This window comes from Vidua macroura, chromosome 2 (genome assembly GCF_024509145.1).
Source record: "Vidua macroura isolate BioBank_ID:100142 chromosome 2, ASM2450914v1, whole genome shotgun sequence".
Classification (NCBI taxonomy): Eukaryota; Metazoa; Chordata; class Aves; order Passeriformes; family Viduidae; genus Vidua; species Vidua macroura.
The window spans coordinates 79,071,050-79,096,415 of NC_071572.1; the positions used below are offsets into that span (position 1 = coordinate 79,071,050).

General features: G+C 39.8%; 1 protein-coding gene across 1 annotated transcript in view; it reads left to right on the forward strand.

Annotated features, from left to right (window-relative positions):
* Positions 1–25,366, forward strand: part of DLG2 (discs large MAGUK scaffold protein 2) — a 985,470-nt gene that overhangs the window by 102,384 nt on the left and 857,720 nt on the right. Inside the window, exon 4 of the mRNA XM_053971598.1 lies at positions 20,514–20,653. Within this exon, the coding sequence (XP_053827573.1) occupies positions 20,514–20,653 (140 nt within the window). The remainder of the gene's footprint in view (positions 1–20,513; positions 20,654–25,366) is intronic.

Here is a 25,366-nt window from a genome sequence, read left to right on the forward strand (position 1 = left end):
CATGATATGATATATTATCATATTGTTTTCCCTTTTTTTTCCAAATTTCATATGAATTAAATATTACTTATTAAAGTATCACCTACAGCAAGAAGTTCTTTCAGTATTTTTAAAGGAATTATGGTTATAATTTATTTAAATAAGGTGTCAATATCTAGCATTATTTTTGACAAACTTCATCTTGTACTGTAGCACTGGTGGACAAAAGCACCTATGATAGGAAAGTTTTCTTGGCCATGCATACATCAGTCTCAGGTGTTTGTTCCACTTGTTGGCATTTGGGTCTGAGCACTGCAGGGACACTCCTAGGGACATTTGTGATGGGACAGTTGAGTTTCATGATAGAATGGTTTGTGTTGGAAGGGACCTTAGCGGTCATCTCATCAGACCTTCTTGCCATGGGCAGGGACACCTTCCATTAGACCAGACTGCGTAGGCCCTCATCCAACCCAGCTGTGAGTGCTGCCAGGGATGGGGCATCGTCCTTATCTTGTATTCTGCTGACAGCTTTCCAATACTATTCAAGACATGATAGAATTGATTTTCTTCGCTCATAGGCTTCTGTCTTACAGCCTAAGCTCTCATAATGAGCCTGAGCATTTGCTGTGTTTTCAGCCCTTGAATCAATATGCTCTTTCCCTGAAAAAAATACAAACCATATCTTTTCAAGACTTTCCTTTATCCTTAAGTCAAGCTCCTATAAACCTACAATGAGAATCATTTATCCACAACCTAATCTGTGGTTACTTGTGTGGTGTGCAACTATGTCTTCTCTTCAGATGGTTTCAGCTGTTGCATTAAACTTCTCTGCTATGCTCAACTAATCAGGAAAAAGCTCATTATGGGCACACGGGGTGCAAAAGCCTCTTCAAGGCGGCCATGGTAAAATTTGATTATTTTTGATATATTTCAGCTTCTGTTTCTCAAAAATATGGAAAGTCTTTCCAAAGGCAACAGATAGCGTTTAGAACTGGTTTTGTGTTTGTTTTGATTGAGCCCTCCACATTGGTTTTGCAAATTCCTTCTGTTTGAGTCTCCAGATTCCTCTGGAGACATTTTTCAAATTGTGTCTATTCTGTCTTCTCTTCCTTCCAGAACCTGCAGTTGGGTTTACTTGTGGTCTGAAATCCTGGAAATATTCTCTATTTTTGTCCTGGAGTTTGAATAAGGAATTTCTCACATCTCCTCCTCCCTCCATTTGGAGCTTTTATTCCCAGTTCAATCTGATCTCGAGAATCAGGAATATCACAAGTCCTCTAAAACTGCACGTTTGTCTCAACAGTATCGAATCTATTATAAATTATCCAACTCTTTCCTCTGAGTTCTGATATTAAATGTATCTCAATAGCTTCATTTGTGTCGAGGAGTTCAATATTCATGTTTGTGCTGCACATTCTGATAAATGATTTTTTTTGTCTCAGTCATAGGCTAATGTACAAATCTAGTACATCTGTGACTGAAGTAATCCAAAGAAAATCTGCCTGTTCTTATCTATGCTTGCCATCTCTGGTTTTAACTTTTCCTTCTGCTTCTCTGGAGAGCTCTAGTTGCTCAGGAGTTTTTATTGCATCTTTTTTTATTAACCACTTGTCTTACACGCGTTCTTTAATTTCTGTGGCCCCCAGTGCCAGGTTGTTGGGGTTGTACGTGTGCATGTGTGTAATAGATTTTTGAATCTGAGTTAAGGTCTTAAATACTAAATCTTAAATAAATATAGCAAGAAAGTTAATAGATGCCAGAAAAAGCAGCTTATGCAGAAAAAAAAAGGTTTATGTATGGTTTTGTACCATACACCAATTGATCTGTGTCAGAGTGTGCAGGGATGTAATGTTTAAGAATGAGAAACTAAGAGGGTCTAATTATCACTATAAAACAGTAAAGATACTCTTTACTCATATTTTTCATTTAAAATTTTATGCATGGCTTTGTGTAAATTGTTCGTAGCATCAAGACTGAAGCTCTTACATAGAGAAATTTCAAGGAGACATCAGTAGTAGAGTGCAGATTTATGGGAATCTTTGGGAAGGAAAGTTTTTTTCCTGGAGAAAATATGCATTAGGCAGGATCCAGATGATCCAGGTGCTTGCTGGCCTTAACACTTTGCAGGTTGAACAGCACTTATCAATGCACTTATTCCCTTCCTTATCTTTCATTTAGTCATAAGCTGGGCAGCAGTTGGTACCCAGCAGGTTTGGGTTTTGTTTTGTCACTTGCCAGGCTAATCAGCAGGCAGCTCATCCGCTATATGATTCCTATTATCCTGCCAAAGAGAAATCAGGGGACTTCAGGGAATTGTGCATTCCACCTGCAAGAAAAGAGAGAAGCAAAAAATTAGATTCTGAACTTTTAGAATCATAGAAACAAAGAATGGTTTGAGTTGGAAGGGACCTTTAAGATTATCCAGTTCCAACCTCACTGGCATGAGCAGAATGGCTTCCACTAGACCAGGTTGCACATAGCCCCATCCAACCTGGCCTTGAGCCCTTCCAGGAATAGGGCAGCCACAGCTTCTCTTGGCAACCTGTTTCAGTGTCTCACCAGACTCTCAGTAAAGAATTTCTTCCTTTTATCTAAGAATCACAGAATATTCTGAGTTGGAAGAGATCCACAAGGATCATAGAGTCCAACTCTTCAGTGGATGGCCCGTATGGGGTTGAATGCACAACCATGGTGTTATTAGCACCATACTCTTACCAGCAGAACTCATCTCATCTAAACTTGCCCTCTGACAGTTTAAAGCTATTCTCCCTTGTCCTATCCCTACATCCCTCTCCATCTTTCTTGTAGTCCCTTTAGGTACTGGTAGGTGCTATAAGTTTTCCCCAGAGGTTTCTCTTGCCTCAACTCTCTCAGCCCATCTCAATAGCAGAGGTGCTCCAGCACTCTGATCATCTTTGTGGCCTCCTCAGAACTCTCTCCAACAGCACTCCAGGTAGGGTCTCATCAGAACAGAGCAGAGGGGCAGAACCTGCTCCCTCACCCTGCAGGCCATGCTGCTTTGGATGCAGCCCAGGACGTGGTTGGGTCTCTGGGTTGTGAGTGAACATTGCTGGGTCACATTGAGCTTCTCATCAGCCAGCACTCCCAAGTACTTGTCCTCAGGTCTACTCTCAATCCATTCTCTGCCCATTCGTTGTATTTTTCTTGGGATCGCTCTGACCCAGGTGCAGGACCCCTTCCCCCACCTTGTTGAACTTCATGAGGTTCACACAGGCCCACCTCCCAAGCCTGTCCAGGTCCCTCCGGATGGTATCCCTTTCCTCCAGTGAACTACCACACAGCACTGCTTGGTGTCATTGGCAAGTGTACTGAGAGTGCCCTCAATCCCACTCTCTGTGTCACCAACAAAGATGTTAAACAGTGCCTGGTCCTAGTATGACCTCTGAGGATCACCACTCACATTTTGGTTTTCTCCTACTCCCAGCACTATTCTGGCAATCAGATTTTTTTGGTGTCATTTGTTGTGAGAAAACATTAGGTGTAATGATGGATTTCTATTTTCCAGACACCTTAGTATGTGATTGGCTCTTGGAAGCTATATTTGTGGTTTGGGTTTGGTAAAATATTTTGGAAACATCTATAAAATGCTATTTCAAATGTCTGGGTTTTGGCTTATTAAAGATGAATACATGTGCCAAATTTAAACTGGAAAAAACCTCAGACAGTTTAGGACAGCATAGATGTGTTTGCAAAAAGCAGAAAATATTTGCCTGTATTGGTTCCCAAAGAGACTCATGTGATTTTGTGGGGAATGCAAGTTTTTTTTCACCTATTTCTTAACGAAATAATATCACGTGTGGTTGAATCATCTTGTTGAATACTTCCATTACATGGCAGGGTGCTGTTGAGTTATGGACAGTCACTGACACAGCATTTAGAAAAAGCTGCTAAAGAAAAATCTCTTTTGAAATATGAACTGATGGCAACTTTCAGGCCATAGGTGCTAATAAATGAACAGTGTATGTGAAAGATCATGAACTGTTAATAATGTCTTCTACATAAACTTTGCTATTTTTCAGCTGAGCATGTTTCCAATCCTGTCAGTTTATATTTAACAAGAAATTTTGACAGCTTGTCTTTTAGATCACATTATTCTAGAAGAAGCTTATTTATAATGAACATGATCTAAAATATTAAAGGTGTGATTACACCAGGAGTTCTGGAGATTTATAGTTTGAATCATGTCTTAAGTAATGGCTAAAGAAAGAAAATAAATATTTTGGCATGCTCCTTTTTAAAATAAACACATTTTCCTTGTCCTCAATAGGTCATTAAAGGGCCATGTTCTTTGCAGAATCAAGGTACACATAAAATAAATTCAGCTCTTTAGAGGGAAGTGACCATTCATCCCCTCAGTTAATAACACAGTTATTTTTGTTTGTGCTTGAATTAATTCTGTCTTAGCTCTATTACAGAGATTCTGGGATTTACATGGCTGCTGCTGTAGCAGTGATGCTTCCAGTTTAGTTTGGAAAAGCAGAATCTAATGTTAATTAAATAATTGCCAGTTACAACTCCTTCCTGCCCAATTCCCTTCAACACATTGTGAATGTTCAGTTTTTCCTCTTCTTCTCCTCTACAGATGAGTTCTTCCATGTTAAGTGTGCATAATGCTAAGAGGACTATTTACTTTCATTTTTAATCCAAATAGAACAGCTTTGCAACCCTTTCACAAGTGGCAGGGCTGGCTGCATCCCATGTGCATACAAATGCAGTTCTGTGTGCATTAGCCAAAGGGCACAATAGAAAGATTCTCTCTGTGGTTTTACCCAGACACTGCTGTCTTATTGATACAGATCCCCAACACGATGGGTTTTCTCAGAGTGAAACAGGATTCTGCTGAAAGCACAAATCAAGACTTACCAATCTATTTTTATAAGTTTAAGCATCACAAGCCCTTTGTGTAGCTATTGAATTTAGTTCAAAGGGGCTCCCATAATATTAAAATTTGTGTCTAAAACCGTAGTTTAGTTTGCTTCAGATAATTGGCAATTTCTCAAGGATTTAATATTATGAAAATGAGTTTATTAATAATATTGCAAATATGTTATAAATGAGCTCTAATACTATAGAGTGTTTATGAAATGCAAAGGTTTTTGATATTCTTGTTGTTCATTGTGTCTGTCTCATGTGGTGTAGGTCACAAGTGTACTGTGGAGGTGAGAGGCCCAGTTGTGTTAGAATTTGCTTAAACCAGATCCAACCCTCTGCCATTTATCAGTTTTAAATTTCTCCCCATTAAGCCCCACAAGCTATTCCCTTCTCTTAGCAGGGTTAATTCATCATTTCATTAATCATTCAGCAACCTGAGCTTGGTCATGGCTTCAGGCTGCCACACTGTTCTCCTGCTGCCCTTGACTGCTTCACCCTTCACTGTTTCAACCTGGTAATATTGTAGGGTGCTGAAGTGATTCCTTATAAGCATTAAAAGTCCCATTTTTGGTTGTAATAGAGCAATCTCTCCAGTCTGGCACCTCTGTCAAAGTTTCTCAGGGTTCTAACCTGAGCAGGAAGCTATAGCTGGTGTAGATGAGATGGTTACATCCTGCAGATCTATCCTCCTGACCCTTGTATCTTCTAATGAATGCCCATGGGGCAGCAGAATGCCATTCCTGGTGGGCAAACAAATGGAGCTGGAAGCCCCTTCAACTATTCTGTGCAGAAATTCCCTGGTTCATAGCAGGGAGGGTGTGGGGGAGTTTTCAAGACTTTCTGTGCTTGGTCTTTGGGCTTGAAAACTTACTGAGCAGCTAATTTGCTTTTCTGTCACGTCAGTCATGTGGGTTTTCCTGATGGATCTGTCAAGCTTGTTCCTATGACTTAGTGACTGGGATTGTCACTCGGTGTTTTGCTCACTAACATCCACTTTCAGCTGCAGCTTTTTTGGGAAATAAACCACTGAGAATAGTCCAACATAATGCACTGCTTTCCATAATGTCCATTAGGTGTCTCCACATGCTGGTGGCTCGTGGGTACTTTAATTACATCTTCCCAATTAACAGCAGTGTGCTCTGCATGTGCTCCTTGAATGGAGTCCTAGATTTCCATAGTGAATAAAATGCTGTCGCACTTGTGCTTTCTGCAAGGAATTCTCATTACGGGAAGAGCTCTCGCGCTCGCGGATCGCTATTTGTCAATTGCTGTGCCTGAGCCTTAATTAACGTTGCATTTTTAAGTAGATAATACATACAAAATGGTAATTCTGAACCCATAACCACCTGGCACGTTCTTTCCTACCACTGTGCAGCTACTCTGTTTGCAATACAGAACAGTAAGAGAAACTACAAGTAAATTTAATATACAGTCACATAATGCCATCTTTCAGCTTTCTTGTTTGCGGCCGAAGCCACTGCTGGATCCCTTGTTAGAGCACTAAGTTTTTTCGAGTTCTCTAACTTGTTCTGCCCTGGGTTTATAAATATTTCTATGGGTTATTTGCTGCCTGGATCATTATCCTGCAATTTGACAGAATCTCAAAGGGAGAAGTCAGCTCTTCTCAACACCAAGTGCAGGTTTTTCTGTGGATGTGTGTGGTAATAGGAATAAACTCCATCTCCTCTCCTCCTTTCTCATCTGTGTGAAGACTTGGCCTTTTACCTTACTTATGGTGTTGACAAGAACCTGCAGGCCTCCTGGCAGTACCACATTTGCACTCTTCTAGCCTAAGTCACCTTTAAAGGATGGTTTAAAGTGACACGACCAATTTTTATTAATTGTGATAGACCTTTAAGGTAAAACACCAATCCATCCCGTCATAAACAGGTGAAGTAAACTCAGACTAGGCCCTGTTAGTAGAGCTTGCCCTTATAATCTTCCATGCATTTATCTGCTCAGTATACCTTTGTGACATCCCCTTTCTGGGACATCTCAGCACAAAAAGGATCTGTCTACCCTGGGTTTTTGGGGTTTTTTTACTACCTGGGAGGGGATATCTGTATGTTTCTTCATGGGCTTTTGTGTGTGTTTTACACCCCTTTCCCAACCCACTCCGTACTTTTCCCAAAAGTGAGGTGCTGTAGATATAGAAGGTCTACCTTTGCCAGTGTCAACAAAATCTGGTGTTACTTTTAAAATTTGTAACCTACACTTAGTGAATTTGATATCTGGACACAGTTTTGAAAGTCCTCTTTATTTTTTTCTGCCTTGACCTTGTCTGTCCCCCTACCCAAAGCCAGCTTGATTTAGCATTTTTGTGTCTAAGGGGGTTGGTCTGAGCTCCTGCTCTGCATTGAATTAAGGCAGGGTCTTCCTCTGTCAGCAGATCACCATTATATGGAGCTGTACTAATTTTTCCTTTGTCTCATGTGATAGAATACTGGAGCATATGATATGCCAATTCCTCAGCTGTGGGTCACTTTCTTCATTAGCATTTATGCCCTGCCCTTTGATTAGCATGCCCCTTTCTGCTCCCTTGGGGCTTGCTGTTAGACATTTTTAAAGATGCTGCAGTAAAACTTTATAAATTATTTATCTTGAAAAAAAAATTGATAAGCAAAGTATTCTGCTCATAACTATTTTTCTTGTGGTAAAGATTAAAACTTGGTATAAAGAATGGTGAACTTGGGAACATAATATTTTGTAAAACATTTCCTCCTTAAGGGGACTGAGACCCCCTCTGTGGGACACCTCACAGTATTATTGCTCTAGAATAATCACTGAAAAAAGATTTGCAAATATATTTTGTCCCTGTTCACAGCAGAACAGTTAGATGCATGATCTTTAAAGGTCCCTTCCAACCCAAAACATTCCATGATTCTGTGATTTATGAATAAATACATAAGTCTGTAATGAATGACAATCTAAATTACTGAAGTGAAAAAAATCTTGTACTGAGTCCATAAACCAATCAATTACATGAGAATGGACATAATGAGAATGGTAGAGAGATTCATGACCTGCAAGAACGTGTGTAAGAGATACAAGATTTTTTTCTTGTTCCAATGGAGACCAGCAAATGTCTGTGAATTTGCATGAAGCCTCCTATCTATTACTAAAACCATGGGAACATAAAGTGAAGCAAATTCAAGCATGACCAAGGAATTCTTTTCATGTTCATGAAAACCTGCAATACAAGGTTAGACCAATTAATACAGTGACTGTAAATGTTAAATGTAGACAACTAAAGTCACAGTCATTCCAGTGAAAGGGCTCATTTAAAATATAATTTATTATAAGAGAGTAGAAATATTAAGGGTTACACCAGACATTGAAGCAAATATGTTCAAGGGTCGTAAGCCAGAGTTTATGAAGGTACAACCTGTAATAATTTAAACTTGTATAGAAACATTCATTATAAGTGTTTAACAAACATTAATTAATTAAGCTGTGTAACACCATGCTGTGAGCCTATGGGTAAGTCAAAGCATTTGTATCTCAATTTTACAGAAGGTTAAGCTGAAGTGCAGAGAGATATATTTGCCTGAGGTCCCATATCAAGTCAGTGGAAAAACTGCAAATAGAATCTGCAATCTGAAGTTCTCATTTCCCTTTTTTTGCCACTTACATCACACTTTCTACTAGTAAAATGCAAGGGAAGCAAGAGACAACCGAAGTGGTGAGACTTAGAATATAGTTAACCCAGTTTTTTATATGTGCTCTTGCCTCTTTTTTCCCCACAGCTTAGGCGTGTATGAAAGGGGTAGGTTGGTTTTAAATGATTTTGAACTTTGGCTTCTGGGTAGGAAACCAGGAGTGCTGGGTGGGGAGGAGGTGGAGATGGAGGTTGCAGCCTGTAGCCGCATATTTGACTTCACAAAGCACCTCATCAAAAATGAGGAATGAGTTGTCACTTAGTGACTCTCAGGTTACCTGGGATTGTGTGTTTTGGTATCAGAGTAAAGCTAGTTATTGAGCATAGAAGGTGATGCCTTGCTAAAAGGCAGAGCCTTGGGCTGAGCAGATGTGTATCCTTCCACTAAAAGGAGACTGGGGGGTGTTTGCAGAGAAAGGGTAAGAGAGATGCAGAGGGGGAGATGTTCCCAGGTGGGACCTTGAAGAAGAAAGATTAAAGAAGGTAAAGAATTGCTCTGGCAGGTCAAAGAATGGTGAAGAAAGGTTGTGTTTTAGTGTTTTGTTTTAGCTTGATATTTAAAATTATGTTCAAAAGGGGTTGTGTATGGAGATGCTTCTTTAGGTGAAGAAAAAGAAGAAAAAGGACAGGAAGCAATTATTATTAATTCTTTATAGATTGCCATGGGATTTTCCTGAAAATGCTCTTACATTGCCTTAGGAAAATGTGTCTGATTGAAATTTCATTCTATTTTTCAGTAAATTTAGTGCCTCTGGGAGATATCTGAGGGGAATGGACCCGGACTGGGTTGCTGAGTATCTGCAGCTATCCCAAAGCCTGCAGGTCCCAAGACTGGTGCTCCAATCACTAGGTCTTTCATTTATGCTGTCTACTCTCAACCTATTTATGTGCAACAGCAGTGGAAAAGCCTATATAAAACTAATCTGATCTAGTATTATAGAATGATACACCTTTTTTCTGGTTCTGGTCTGGTATACAGCATTTCCCTCAATACTGGGAAATTGGCTTGCAGCTAGGTCCTTCCCAAGATTCAAAAAGAAAGGTGAGGAAATCTGATGGTTTTTTTTCCTGACTCTTACCTCAGAGATGAAAATACACCTGCCCTTTGGATTGGGCATTTTACAGTCAGATTTTGACAATTTTTCCTAATTATCCCTATTTAAAGGAAGACTATCTTGAACATTTTAGCAACAAACAAAAACACACAACAAATAAATTATATAACTGCACAGTTTTCCAGTATTGAACTCAGTTGTTTAAGCACATATTGGAACCATTCAGAGGAAAGTGTGTTCATGACTGCTGTGACGAATCGTGGGGCTGTGGGATCCTCTGACAGGAGCAGAAATGTGCAGTAATAACCATTAACTGCTGCTCAGAAAATAGGGAAAAACCTCTCCAGCAGTGGCTTTGAATCCAACTCCCCAAACAATGAATAAAGCCTCATTCTGAAGGTATATTATTATTGTTGTCAAGCAGCAGAACAGGCTACCCAGGGAAGAGGTTGAATCACCATCCCTGGAGGTATTTACAAAATGTGTTGATGTGGCACTCGGGGACATGGTTTAGTGGTGGACTTGGCAGTGCTGGGTTAGCAGTTGGACTTGATGACCTTAAAGGTCTTTTCCAGCCTTAATGTTTCAATGTGTCATGGTTGGACACTGGCGCAATGCCAGCGTCCCCATGAAAATGCACCTTCCTTAAATAAATGCTGTGAGATGTTATCAGGAACAGAGCAGAGCAGGCCCAAGCTTAATAACGAAGGAAAAAAAACTTTATTAAACTACTACTAATACAGAAAACACATAAACTAAATCCAGGATGAAGACCTTTTAAACCACCCCTCCTCCTCCCAATTCCAAAAACACCCAGCATGAAACATCACCCGGGATTCCTGATCAAATTACCACCCTTCAGATAATCAATACTCAAACTATCAAGGGAGAGAGAGAAGTCCCTCTTGTACCACAGACCCCCCAGGAAACACAGCTGCCCCCCTGTGTTTCCCTGTCACACATGGCAACCGCCCGGAAAAAAATCTGCCAGTGTGACACTCTCCATTCCATGTCACAGTGCTCTCACCACCGTGCATGGACAGACTGCTCATAGGGCTCCTTTAAGGATGCTTTGCCACAGACCCAAAGATATAACAGTTCAGTTTCTCATCCTGGGACTACAGTCCCCCCCATTTTCCCCTGGGGCCGAGGGGTCCAAACAGGACTCATCTTCTTCCCGAAGACAGAGGGTATCACCATTCCCTCTTCAGCTTTCTTCGTTTCTCGCCATTCTTGTGCTGTTCGAAGCTGAAACAGGTCTCCCTGGGTCACCACTGCATCCCCCTAAAATGCAGTCTCCATTGCAGGAGATTTTGGTTCAGTCCATGGCTAACAAGAAAAGTCCAGCCAAAAGCTACTTCATCATCTCTTCCCACTTAAATATTTCTTCTTCTAACATCTCAGTTCCCGGACTATCTCTCTTCCACTACAAATCAAGGAGGAGTAATACTTTTAAAAAGCCCTCATTTCCTGGAAAGGGTTAAACGTTCAGACTCCCTGGACGGCTGATATCTCTGTCCGCCGTTCTGCCTCCCACGCTGGCCATCCCCCCCCTTCTCCTTCTCCTCTGCCGGCAAATTTCCAGGTGCCGCCAGGCTCTCTGTCTCTTTCCCTCTTGGGGGGGGGGGGGGGGGAGGCAAAGGCATCTCCACTTCTCTCCACCCTTCCGTCCACAGGAGCTGGCTGGTTTCCAGCCCCTCGGCCTACCTGGGCAAGGCCGCGTGGCTTCCCCTCCCCCACCCAGCCTGAGGCCGGGCAGGGGAGCGTCTGCACTCTCTGACGACCGGAACCAAACAAGAGAGTTCTCCTGGGAGTTCTTGCTTTTAACCCCCTGTGTTCTCAGAGGCGTGTCCATACTTTCAGTGGTCACTCCAAGTGCCAATATCCAAACCTGACCACTGATTGGTTTGACCCAACTTCCTGGAAAAAATTCACTTCCATGTCAAACCACAACAAATGTTTCCATGATTCTAGTCTACATGCAGAGGAATACACAGTGCTGAAAAAAACTGAAAGTTTCCCTTAAAGCTAGTAGGAAAAGAACTAAATACAAACCATCATTTTTCAAAGAAAACTGTCATTTTCTGAAAGCTCTGTTCTGAAGCACAGGAAGCCTTGCCTTGACCTCTTAGTATTTCCTTGGCTGTCACCTTTGAACAGTTGCTAAAATTATCTGCACTTTCTGTTGATAGAGTTTTCAATCAGAAATTATCCTGAAACAGGTTCAAGTATCTGCCTGGTCGTGTGGAGGTACAAAGCAGCCAGCGTGTGCCCGTGATCCTGTTCTGACTCTTGCGTATTGTGTGTTGTGTAGATCCACAAGCCCTGGATCACCTGGTTAAAAGGAAACCTTGCTACAGGATTTGGGGCTTGCTGCTCTCCTCTCCTGCAGCTTAAGCTTCAGAAACAGAGTGAGAAGGTGTGAGTGCAATATTTGCTAAATCTACAGTGGCCACTTTTAACTGTTTTTCTTTGCATTATCAAACCTGTCTCATGGGTTTTTGTCTTGTTCCATTGAAAACACTGTTATTAACCATACAGCTAAACCATAACATATTGTCAGTGGTGAATGCTTAAATCCATAAAATCATAGAATTGTTTGGGTTGGAAGGGACCTTTAGAGGCCATCTAGACCAATCCCCCAGCAATGATATGGGACATCTTTCACAAGATGAGCTTGCTCAGAGCCCCATCCAACCCTACCTTGAATGCTTCCATGATGGGGCACCTACCACATCACTGGGCAACCTGTGCTAGTCTCTCACCATCCTCATTGTAAAAAACCTCTTTCTTATATCTAGTCTAAATTGGTCCTCCTTCAGACTAAAATCATTCTTCCTTGTGCCATCACAACAGACCCTATCAAGCTGTTTATCCTCACTTTTCTTATAAGCTCCTCTCTCCTCATCCATTGTTACTTGTTTGTCAGTCCTGCTTATCGTGGTGTGATACATTTTCTTTGACTCTCAGTCCGGAGTGAAGTTCTTATTTATGAATAAATAGCTAGAATGTGTAGGCAGAACTGTAGTAATATGCTCGCTATCATAATTTCAAGGATTAAATACTGAGTTTACTCTCTGATTGATTGCTTTCTAGTTTTCACTTAACGTGAACATTGCTCACATAGAAAGGGTTGCAGCAATGATTTTGTCTTCTCTCTGTGTAGCTATCTGTGAATATTTTTTTCTCCCTGGATATTGGACAGCTGCCTTTGAGATGCATATTCCTAGCTGAGATTTTTTTTTGGAGAGCTCTGGTTGTATTTTGGATATATTATAATAAACAATAATATTGCTAATGTACTGCAAGGCTGGAAGTATTCAAAGTATGTTTCTATTTCATATATTCAAATCACTTTTGGACATCAATTATGAACTATTTAGTTATTTCCTATAGCCTGTAGACTAGTTCAGAATTTTTTTTTTATAAAAAGATGTAATTTTGCTTAGATAGGTACCTGCTTAGTAATGGTTCCTGCCTCCAAGAGTTTACAACTTAGATGTACAAAGGATCACAGGATCATTGGATAATTCAGTTTGGAAGAGACCTCAAAATTATCTAGGCCAGATAAAAGGGATTTGCTGAAGCTCAGGAATCAAGACAGGTTAATAACAGAACCATATTTCTTGCTGCCTACTTTGGTACATGTTCTACCAGAGTATGCTGCTTTTAATAGATTTAGGAGCATTCATCAACTGTAGGGAATTGGCAGAAGACTGCTTCCCTGGTTTACACTGCATTGTGTCACTGCCTGCATGGAATAGAGAACTTTTTTCTCCTGCAGCAACTCTTGCTGTTGGGTTGGCATCTATGTTTTTCATGCACCAAAGGCTTGTGTCTGAAAACCTTGCAAGCAGGGCTGCTAAATTTCATTTTGACTTGGAATATCTTTGTGTTACCTTTGCCATGTGAAAAAAATAAGCTTTGAGCTTTTCCTTTGTTGTTGAATCTGATTCCACCTTTATTAGTGCAGACCCAAGGCAAATACACTGTAGCCAGGGGGTGAGATGCAGCTGAAATGGGCAAGGTGTTTTTGACTGCTGCTGCACTGAGGGATGCTAATGGGGGCAGATTGGAGCTCCCCAGGGCTGTGAAGCTATGATCCAGCTTGATAACTGGAGCTCTGCCATTTCTCAGGTGGGTCAGTGCCACAGATCTGCTTTAGTTGAAAACTCACCCTGTTTCAAGGTAAGTTTTAACTTTTCTTGCTTTTTATCTTCCTCTCTCAAAATGGCAATTTTACTCAATATGGAAACATTTTGCTTGAAAAAAACCCACACAACATAATTGCATTGAGTGAAGCATGTTATTTAACCTCTCTTTGGACTGCTTCCATCAGCAGGGCCACTAAAGCTCTTTACTGGCAGGCTGGTACGATCTATGATCAGTTCCCTGCTACTTGTGCTGCCTGAATGAGTTTTCCGTCTTGAACAACATCCTGCACAATTCGCCTTACTCCTACCTAATAATTCAGACCAGATGGCTGAAGCTGACCCAGCATAATCTACTCCCCAGGACATAAATGATGCCATTTAGACATACACTGTAATGTTCCCTTAGTTAAAAAAAAAGATTTACAGCAGGAGCCTGCAACAACTGACTTTATTTTGATCTGCAATGTTCTGCCAGACAGTAGTCATTTGTGCTGGGTTACACAACATTAAAAGGTACATATCAGACACTATCCTACACATAGACAAAAAGACTGTCCCAAATTTCCCAGAAAGGGAACAGCTTGTGTTTGCATGTTGCCTTAGACCCCCATTCCACCTTGTCCCTGAATACCCTGGAAAAACAGATGGGACTTGTACTGCAGAGCAAGTCAGGGCACTGGCACAGTGTAGGAAAAATGAATTCTATGGCTGTGGACCTCTATAAAGAGGAGAAAAAAGAACCCCAAGCAAACCCTTTCTTTTTATCCTACAGAATATTTGTTCCAGTTCCCAGTTTGGTTCTATAGAAATATGATACACAGAGAGCTCATTCCTTGGGTAATGGGATTCTACGTTGTTAATGCTATTACGGTTAATTGCAAAATTGTGCAGCTGTCTGCAGAAACAACAGACAACTTCTGCAGATACTAGAACTTTGATGCCATTGCTAAATCCTCTCAAGACATAAAGTGAAAGGGGATGGTAGGAAGATGTATGTAGGGAGATCTTTCTGCATTGCAGAGCACAGATGAAGGTAACAGCTTTTGGAATAGCTGTCAGCACAGTGGAGGTCAAAACATGCTGTAGGGGTAGGTGTCTGCAAATTCAGTGGATTTTGGATAAGGTTTGATGCACAAAATAGTTTGCACTGCTCTTTTACAAGTGGCCACATGTACTGTGAAGTCACTGGGGAAGCAGCATTTGCTGACACATGCAGTACAACTTCAGTCTAAGCGATGTACAAGATTATCCTTTTAAGCTTAATTGTTTTTGTTGTATAAAATATAGATAGTATCAGAAAGCCTAGCATTGTCTTGTTTGTTACTGGAATACAGACTTTCCTCTTCTTCCCCTTCCTTTCTAAATGCAAAAGAAGTGCACTTCTACTCCAGTTTCCTTTATGCTCCCTGTGTTCTGAATCCTGAGTTTGGTATCTTGCAAATCTATCCAAGGACAGGTTGGATGGGGCTTTACGGAACTTGGTTTAGGGAAAGGTGTCCCTGCCCATGGCAGGGACATTGGAACTAGATGATCTTTAAGATCCTTCCCAACCTATATAATTCTGTGATTCCACCCTCACTGCATAGCTGCATTGTAAACCTGCACAAGCTTAAACTGAGCCATTTTGCACTTGTTATGATCTTGTTATGTTTATAAAGGAGATGCTTCTTCCCAAATTAAGGTGCAAATGAGACCATCTGCTGAAGTCAATAGTACAGATTTAATTTGATATTAAATGTGAGGTAGAGCGAGAAATAGGAAAGAAAGAGGGGCAAGATAAAGAAAGTAAGAGAGAGACAGATTAAGTAGAAAGATATCACCACCCAATGGATCCCATGGCATCCTACTAGTCCTTCTTCACCCTGGTGCTGGGGGTCCCCAGGTCATTCTTCTGTAGTATTGCCTTTATACTGTCCTAAAGTTCTGGGTATCCACAGGGTGTAGGTGCCATTGCCATAACTTGGGATGGTATGCGCATAAGCAGTTTTTCCTTTCTCACAGTTTGCCATGGTGGAATTTCTTTGTCTGGGTGCTAACCAGACCTTAAACTCTTTTAGGCCTGGAACGAGCTCCTTCCTACTGTGCCATCTGTGCTTATCTCATGTTTTGTTGTGGTGGTTTATTTCATAGCAAGTTCCTTCTCTGACCTTGACAGTGTTTTGAGACAGGCTACTGCATTCTCTAAGTCCTTACAGCACTTTATTACCTTGGAAAACTGATCTTTTGATGTTCTCACTCCCTAACCCTTTGCATCAGTTTGGTACATGGAAAGTGCAGCTCCAGGTCAGCTGGTATTAAAGAGAGAAATTGGGGTAATCCCAGTTGCTTGGTGCACTGGGGATGTGTGTGCCTTGATGGCTACATTTCTGAATGTCCATGAAAGTACTGGGATGCATTTGGGACCTGCCAGTGCTTCTCTGTGTGGGTGGAAACCATACAGATGCCAAAGCTATCTTATGTACTTCATCCAGCCTTGGGGCTACCAGCTGAATATACTGATTCACACAACTGAAGGCACTAAGGGCACCAAGATGCATAAGTGGGAACAAATGCTGATCACCTTCCCCTTCTGACCTTAAATCACACTACTGAGTATCTTGAATAAAGGAGAAAGCTTCTAAGAGTGAGAGATTCTTGCCTTGTTCCCAGCACTGAGGAATTGTTCTCAATTTTCTCGTGCAGTGGTATTTGCCCTTTCCAGCAAAGAGGGCTTTTAAAAATGGAATCGTGTTGTCTCGAATCCACTGGTGATTCTGAAGCCACTGTAAGTGGGTCATTGATTACAAAGGGCTGAACACATCTGGTGTGCTCATGTGTGAGCCTCTGCCTTTTGACCCTGCTGGTTTGCTTCTCTTTGAGGCCATGGGCAATTTTCTCAGCCAACACTATATGGTTCTTAATGTTTGTTTTCCTTTGAAATGAAAGGAAATATGAAAGTGCATGTTGTTATTATTCTCTTCCTTTAATCTTTGCTCAGAAGTTAGTCCTCTTAGACCTTTAATCATCTGTCTTTGTCTGAATTCCCCTCAATTTAATTCTATCTTTCTGGTGCTCAACTGCTTACAGATGAATGAGGAATTGTATTGCTTTATCTCATTTTTTCCCTCATTAGAATGCTGGTGAAAGCTCATGGTTACAAAAGACAGACAGTAGTTTAGGCCTTTTTTTGCCTTTTTGTATTATTTAACCCCTTTGCTCTCAGAGCTTTATAGTAGATATCACAAATGGATATTGTCATGCATATAAATTGGAAGAGAAATTGCACTGGGCTAATGGTTGCAGACTGCAACCTAACCACTAAAAAGTCAGGAAAAAAAAACCAGTCCAACCACTAAAAAGTGAGAAAACAGCAGAGTTTAGGCAGCCTGTTCAGCTCTGTCTGATCATACATTTTTTACTTTTTATGTAGCTGCTGTCTGAAAGGTCATTCTTTTATGTGAGTAAGACATTTTGTCTCCTCCAGTTCTTTTTCTAAACTATTTTTGTTTAAACTTTCTTTAAGGAAAAGAGAGGTTAGAGTGGGCATAAATCTGAGCGTTAATTTTTTTTTAAACAATAGAAAAAACCCAAGGCCTCAAACTGAGAAGTGTCTCCAGCTTTAGTAACAGATAGTGCTTTCTGACATTTCTATAAAGGTTAGACCCTGCTCACTCCTGCACTGTAAGGAAGGAGAAGTGGGACTCTTAGAGCTTTCCTGCAGAGAACAAATGCAGCCAGCTATGATATGCTTGTCCATGGGCAATTGCAAAATGCTACTGATGTGTACTCTATCATGCTGATGTTTTCCTTCTTCCCCAGTGATGGAGTTATCAAAAATAAAATAAGTCACAGTATCTTTAGAACTACTTTGTACTGGAATATATATATACACATAAAAAATGTATTGTCTGCAATTTCTCTTTATATAGCAAAACTGACAAAGTATTTTGGCTAGGCTAAAGGGAGAGCAAGCAGACTTTATTAAAAAAATAAGTAATCTCTTAAGAAGTAAATGAACAAATTCTGTTAGATAGAAAATCCATTGAGATTCTCTGGCACTTTAAACAAACATGAATTAATTGCTTAACAAAATGTTTGGAGCAGTAAAGAGATTAAAAATGAAGGTGTGTTTTGTGCTCACAAAGTTCATCAAGAGTATTATTGCTGTTTCTACATGAAATCTGAACTTGTTTTCATAGGATAGATTATGGTGCCATGAAATACTAGGTACAGATTCAATTTGTGTAAGAAATATTCTATCCCCAGAAGTGTTCAAGGGCAGGCTGGATGGGGCTTGATGCAACCTGATATAGTGAAAGGTTTCACTGTCCATGGAGGGAAAGTAGAACTAGATGGTCCTTAAGGTCCATTTCAACCCAAGACATTATATGATTTTTGTTTTCTATGATAAAATTTTAGACTTCTTGTTGAATTATTTTCCTGTAAACCCCCACTAGGAGACAAGACTGTATTTTGCTCATTTTACATAACAATTACCATGCCCCTATGACTCTTTATGACTGTGGTTCCAATCTTGATTCTACAGCTGCTTACTCCAATTCTGTCCTCAGTAGTATTCAACACTTCTCCCCTCCTAGTATGATTGTCCTCTCATGTAACAGAGATTACTTGATAGGGCAGGTTTTACTCAGAGCAAATTACAAAACCTATTTTTTTGCAAACCTTGTCTGACTGCAAGTTTCTGGCTGCCCTTGTTCCACAGAAATGGCAATTTCAGTTTATGGAATTACAAAGCAGCCAACTAAGTGAATCCTCTGTGCTTTCTTCTGTGACCGCATAAGTGCTTTTCTCTGCACACCAGTGATCATTATTCCAGCAAAAGCAACCCGTGGCCTCCTCAGAATAGATAAAGACCTTTACAAATAGACTGAGGTTTTAATATTTATTTTGCACATGTGCATACACATGCAAATGTGGATTACACATAATTTTTAATGAAAACACTCGGGTAAGATAGGCTTTAAAACTAGTGTGAAAGCACCGTTCTACTGTTCCTTGACTGAATACTGTCAACCCAATTAATACCCTGATAACATCAGTGATGCCAGCTGAATGCCACTGCCAGAGGGCAATTTCTAGCTTATTTCTGCAAAGTATTTATCTAAAGATAATAACATATTAGCCTGATATATTTTACTTGGTGTTGCAATACAAATTGACCTGGCATTGAACCATATATTACGTTTCAATTGTACTAGGAGCATTCACACCAACCATAAAAAGTTCCCTGTACTAAGAATTGGGAAACTTTCTTTCTCATTGCAACTGTCCTGTAGCTTTTTGTTTTAAAAACAGGTTTTAATTTTAATGTGGAATTGAATGTTCATAGTAATATGAAAGATAAATTCTTACAAATATAAATTCTTACAAATATATGTGTGAAATAAAAGTTAGTATGGCAAGGTGAGGATCAGCCTCTTTTCCCAGGTAAGCAACAACAAGACAAGGAGAAATGGCCTCAAGTTGTGCCAGGGCAGTTTCAGGTTGGATACGAGGAAAAATTTTTCACTGGAAGGGTTCAAGCATTGGAACAGGCTACTCAGGAAAGTGGTGCAGTAACCATCCCTGGAGGTGTTAAAAAAATGAGTAGATGTGGCACTACACAATATGGTTTAGTGGGCATGGTGGCATTTAGTTGAAGATTGGACATTTTTATCTTTGAGGTATTTTCAAACCTTAATGATTCTGTGATTCTTTTTTTCCCCTTTGTACATGACAAATAGAATACATAATAAGTTGTAAAGCTGTAAAAGGAGTTAGAAGAAAAGTTCAACTTTAGCTGTTTCTAAAAAGAGGGAAGAGAGACTTCTGATATCTGGCCTGAGACTGAATGTGAGGACAAGCACAAACCCTATAGAAAGTTTTTCCTCTGAGATCCCAAGGGGTATCCAGGTAGATCCAATCTTTCTTTCTTATTCAGGAGAAAGTCCATGGTTATTAAATCAAATAATGTGAAGTTTATTTTTTCTTCGATAAGTCCATTATCTCCACTAAACAATGTGCCACCTTTTGTGTGTGACCATCTGACTGAAAACTTCTTGCCCAAGGAAGGGAACACTTTTTTCCCCCCCTCTCCTTAAGTCATTATGTGCACAGGTTTCAATGAAATTGTTTTCACTGCTGGATCTTGTATATCTGATCATACCCCATGGAAATAAATGTGATAGAAACATCTGAACAGGATATTTTAACACCTAGCTTGTTCCTTATTCTTGATTGAAACCAAACATTACCCAGCAACTTCTGAATGGCAACAGACTGAAGTGGTGAATCCACAAAGTCTTCCTTCAAGCTGTGCAGCCCACTTGAAAAAAATACCAAAGGCACCTGCAGATAGGGTTGAGGGTGATTCAGGTGCCTTGGATGGGTGTCAACAAGTTTCTCTTAAGGTATTTTACATTTGCAAATTTCTAGGTTACTGGTTAAAGCAATCTGTGACTTCTCCCTGTAGAAGGGTTTGTTCTGTCAATATTCTTCAGGTGTACCTGTAACATGTTTTTTGAATCTCTTCTTATAATGTTATTCCTTTACTTTTTAATATTTTTTTCTAAAGGCCTCTTTAAAATGAGAATATGACTCAAAAATCTCATAGAAATTTTAGAAAAAATGTCTAAATTTTTTTCGAAACTCTTGTATATTGGTGCTTTCTACTAAAAATGTAGTACGTGTTTATCATTATGATGATAATTTGTAAGTATGTATCAAAGTAAAACACCAGTGAGTCAAAGCCAATATGGCAAATAATGTCTTTTACTTGTTCCTCTTTACAAACAGATATTCAAGAGTTTTATGAAGTGACACTGCTAAATTCCCAGAAAAGCTATGAGCAAAAAATAGAAGAAGCAAATCAAGTTGCAGAGAAATGGGAGAAGACATCTGCTACAGACCATGAAAATCTGCAGAGAAAACAGGAGGTAATTTAACAGATTAAGAATGAAAATATATGTATGAGTGAGATATCTCAAACCTGAGAAATGCCATGCAATGGTGTATAAGATTGAAAGGATGGGTTAGTTAAGGCATTAGATTAGGGTTTGGAAGATATATATACATATAGTGTTATCCCTCTGACCTTGATTATGTTGCAAACTTCTTTATCCTTTCAATTGCAATCTGTCAAAGGGAAAGTAGAAAACTTTTGTTTTCTCATCCTTGATGTACTTTATCTGATACGTGGTGTCTGTGATTACCCCCCAAAAGAGAATATATGTTTTCTACTTGCTGATAACCACTGAGGTTATTCATATTCCAGTGTTACATCCTGCATAAAAAAATTAATAGGACTTTTCACATTTCTGTGACTGACATTGGGCTGAACTTTTCCACAGTCCATGTTCACAGAGATCAGCCAAAATAGTCTCTGCATGAGGAACAGATACATAGAAGATTGCACACCTTTGCTTTTCTCCTGTAGCCAGTGCAAGCATTCAAAACCTTTATTTGTCATTCCCAGCTCTAATCTGCTTTTGCCAGCCTCCAGATTATTATTAACTATATAGCAATCTAAACTACTTGCCTCCACCCACATTTGTGCTTCAAAGATGAAAACAAACCCCACAGAAGAAAGCAATGCATTTCTCTGTTCTCAAACAGTGAAACAGAAATAGGGTGGGCATGGATTGCAAACTGCAAATCTCCAGACCAGAATCAAAGATGAGAGAAATGTATAAATATTTTCATTGTTGTCATGGTAAGTAAGGCATTTCAAGTTTCAAAAGTTGTTGGCAAGAACTTTCCCATAGGCATGACTATTTTTAAGAGCTTTCCTCCTTTTTAATAATGTAAAACTCAGATAGCAATTGTAGTTCTACATGGTGTTTTAGATGTGATTCTTCAAAAAGATAGATCAGAATTGAAGGTGGCTAGAACAAAACTCTCAGAAGAAATGAAGAAATTTATTGTAAAAATTAATTAGCAAAAGGAGCTTGCAGAATTAATGAGAACAAGCGTTCTAGTTTTGAGTGAAATCAGAACAAATGAGTCTTAACACTAATGTCGGATATATCCCATGAATGATTTAACATTTGACTCACAGTTTGAAGGCACAGACAGCTAATATCTGTCTTTTTTTTTTTTTTTTAATCACAAATCTTTATGCTTTAAAATGGTGAAAGTGTTTTCCTGTTATCTTTTGGTGCATCTGCTGAAGACAGTGGACAGACTCTCTTTTTATTCTAGTCTCATCAAAGTATTTGACCCTCAACCTCTTCTTCCTTAAACCCACTGCTATCTGAAAGGTGTGCTGCTGGTCCTGTACAGGGGAATTTGAACTCTAAATTCTATGCTGAGGATAATAGATACAGGGTCAACACCAAACTTTTCTCATTTTATGAAAAAAATGTTCTGATTGAAAGGAAAACAATAGAAAACCATAGCATAGCCTGGAATAGCCTTTCCAAGGCAGGGTGCTGGCAGTCAGAGTCCAGGGTGCCATATTCAAATGTGCTGTCTCTTCATCAGGGTAATGGGAGAACAATTATATATATATATATATATGTGTGTGTGTGTGTGTATATGTGTATATATATGTATATATAAATCACATCTATATCTATATTATATATATGTATACACATATATGTATACACACAGACATAGATATATATATAAAATCATATCTATTTTAAGGGTCAAATGCAGGCAAAAGAGACTGGAAGTGCAGGCTTTTGGTTTTTTCCTTATGACAACCCAACATACTGTCAGCAGTTCTGAGTCAGAACTGATTAGTGCAAGCAGGGTGTACAAGCTGCTGTACAAATCCAAGATAGCCCTTTGCTTTCTATGAAAAATTACCATATGAAAATGTAATAAAATAATCTAATATATTGCATACATTCTTATTCATAGTCCATCCCTTATGGGAAATGATTGTTTTGTACTTCCTTTTCCATCCTCAATTACATGTCCCAAAGTTAGAAATGGTAGGTGGTTCTTCTTTTGTAGAATCATAGACTTATGGAATGGCTTTTGTTGGAAGAGACCTTAAAGATCATCTAATCCCATGGGCAGGGATGCCTGCCATTAGAGCAGGTTGCTCAGACCCCCATCCAACTCGACTCTGAACACTTCCAGGGATGGGGCAACCACAACTTCTCTGAGCAACCTGTGCCAGTGCCTCCGCCCTCTCACAGTAAAGGATTTCTTCCTTATATCTAATCCTCCCATTTTTCAGTTTAAAGCCATCCTCTTGTCTTATCACTACATGTCCTTGTCAAAAGTCTCTCTCCAGCTTTCTTGTAGGCTCCTTTCAGGTACCGTAAGGCTGCAGTTAGGTCGCTCCCAAGCCTTCTGTTCTCCACACTGAATAATTCCAATTCTCTTAGCTTTCTGCATAGGAGGGGTGCTTCATCTCTCTGAGGATTTTTGTGACCTCCTCTGGATGTGCTCCAGCAGGTCAATGTCCTTGCTGTACTGAGGACCCCAGAGCTGGATGCAGCACTCTAAGCCCAAGGATAATCAGTCAGTCCAGAGGTCATCCTCCTTTCATACCTTCCACTCAAAATCTTCCTTGGCTGTCTGTATGCAATTTTTTCTATATAAATTGGTCCTTTTTCTGTCTTAATTGTTGATAAAAAGGAAAGCAGCTTTTACTGGCCAGTACAGGTGTACTGTGAACCCTCCTTTATATTTATGTACTTGCTTTTCTGAAAATGTAGATTTTTAGATAAAAGGTGTTTGGTTGTTTGCAATACTGTACAAATTTGCCACCTTGCATCTGTGATTACCATAGTGATTTTTAGCAAACTGGTGCTAGATCTCACAGCATATTGGGGATGGATATTCATCTCTTTAAACAGATGTGAAAGGATCATGACCCATCCTATAATCTCCTAACATTCTCAGAGAGTGCCTGAGAAGAGAGATGTCTCCCAGACTCAGAGACTATAATTTTGAATAGCCTTCTTAAAAGCAAGTGAAAAGTCAGTGGAATATAAGAGCTCACTGTACGTGTCAGAACCAGTAGCATCCAAATGTTTTGTGTGAATGCCTCCACATAGCATCCCATAGCTATGGACAGTGGAATTAATGAAAGTGTTGGGGTTCTAGTGATAGTTACTGTTTTGGGTTTTTTCCATCCAGTTTTTTTTTTTTTTTTTTTTCTTTACTTGCATGCTTCTAGCTAAATTCTGTGCTATTTAGGTTTTAATCCTGAAGGATACCCTAGTGCACATGAAATTGATAAATATTTAGGTATGGCCTATGTATTTAAATACCACATCCTTGCTTTTCACTTCATCATTAACAGCTTTGTTGGTCGTCTGAGTAAACAGTGACTTCAGTGTTTGCAGATGAAAAATGCAGTATTTCTTGTCATCACATTATTATTGCATTTCGCCCTCTATAGAGACTAAATATATGTGTCAATGTATCTGGCAGAGCTGTAAATATCATAGACCAAAATAATTCAAGTGGGTGGGTGTTAGTGAAAAGGAAGAAAGAAGGACCCGCATGAATGTGGTTTTTGTGTCAATTTATCCATGTTTCTTTCCCTCCTGTAAATGCAGCTTGACAAAATCAGCTTAAATTGGTGGATAGTTTCAGAATCAATGAAACAGTTTTTGGGCCATGCTCAGATTCACTAGAAATGTTTATTAGGTTCTATTTGCAAAGGCTTTTTTTGTTTTATATATTCAGATAGAAAGCAGAGAATGTGACATATTGGGCACTACATGAAAGTCCAGCATGTTCATTATGATGTAGGAACTCTAGAACATAACTCTTGAGAAGACCTAAAATACCCCTGTTGTCCATTCTCTTGCCCTGGGGCAGATCAACTGCATTTGAGCTGTTCCTGACATGTATGCCTAGTCTATCCTATAAAACCTCCCACAGTGGAGAGGCAACTATTTCTTCAGGTAACTTATTTCCTCACTGATGGGAGGTCTTTCCTGATGACAAACTGGAGTTTCTCAAAGGAGAATTAGAACCCATTAGATTTTGTTCAAATAGCAGTAGACATGGATAACATTTTTATTCAGTCCTGTTCCAGAAAGCATTTAAACACATCACAGAATCACGCAGCATTGCAGAATGGTTTGGGTTAGAAGGGACCTGAAAGATCATCTAGTGCCAGCTCTCCCTGCCATGGGCAGGGACATGTTCCAGTAGACCAGGTTTCTAAAGGAATGCTCTCAGGGATGTGGCAACCACAGCTTTCCTGGATTTCAGTATCCCACCATCCTCATTGTGAAGAACTTGCTCATAATATTCAATCTAAACCTAATATCTCTCAATGTAAAGTCATCACCCCTTGTTCTATCACTGCATGTTCTTGTAAATAGTCCCTCTCCAAATTTCTTGTTGCCCCCTTTAGGTACTGAAAGTCCTCAATGAGGTCTCTCCGGAATCTCCTCTTCTCCAGGCTGTACAACTCCAACTCTCTCAACCTGTTTTCATAAGAGAGGTGCTCCAGCCCTCTGATCCTTTTCTTGGCCTCTTCTGGACCTGCTCCAACAGATCCACATCCTTCTCATGACAGGGATCCCAGAGCTCAATGCCCTACATGCCCCTATAACAACAAATGCTAGGTTGTAATGAAAAATCTTGTCTTTTGGGATAGCAAATATTTAGTTGTCTTAGACTTTTCTCAAGGGAGCTATACTTAGAGGTATGAAATATTTTAGTTT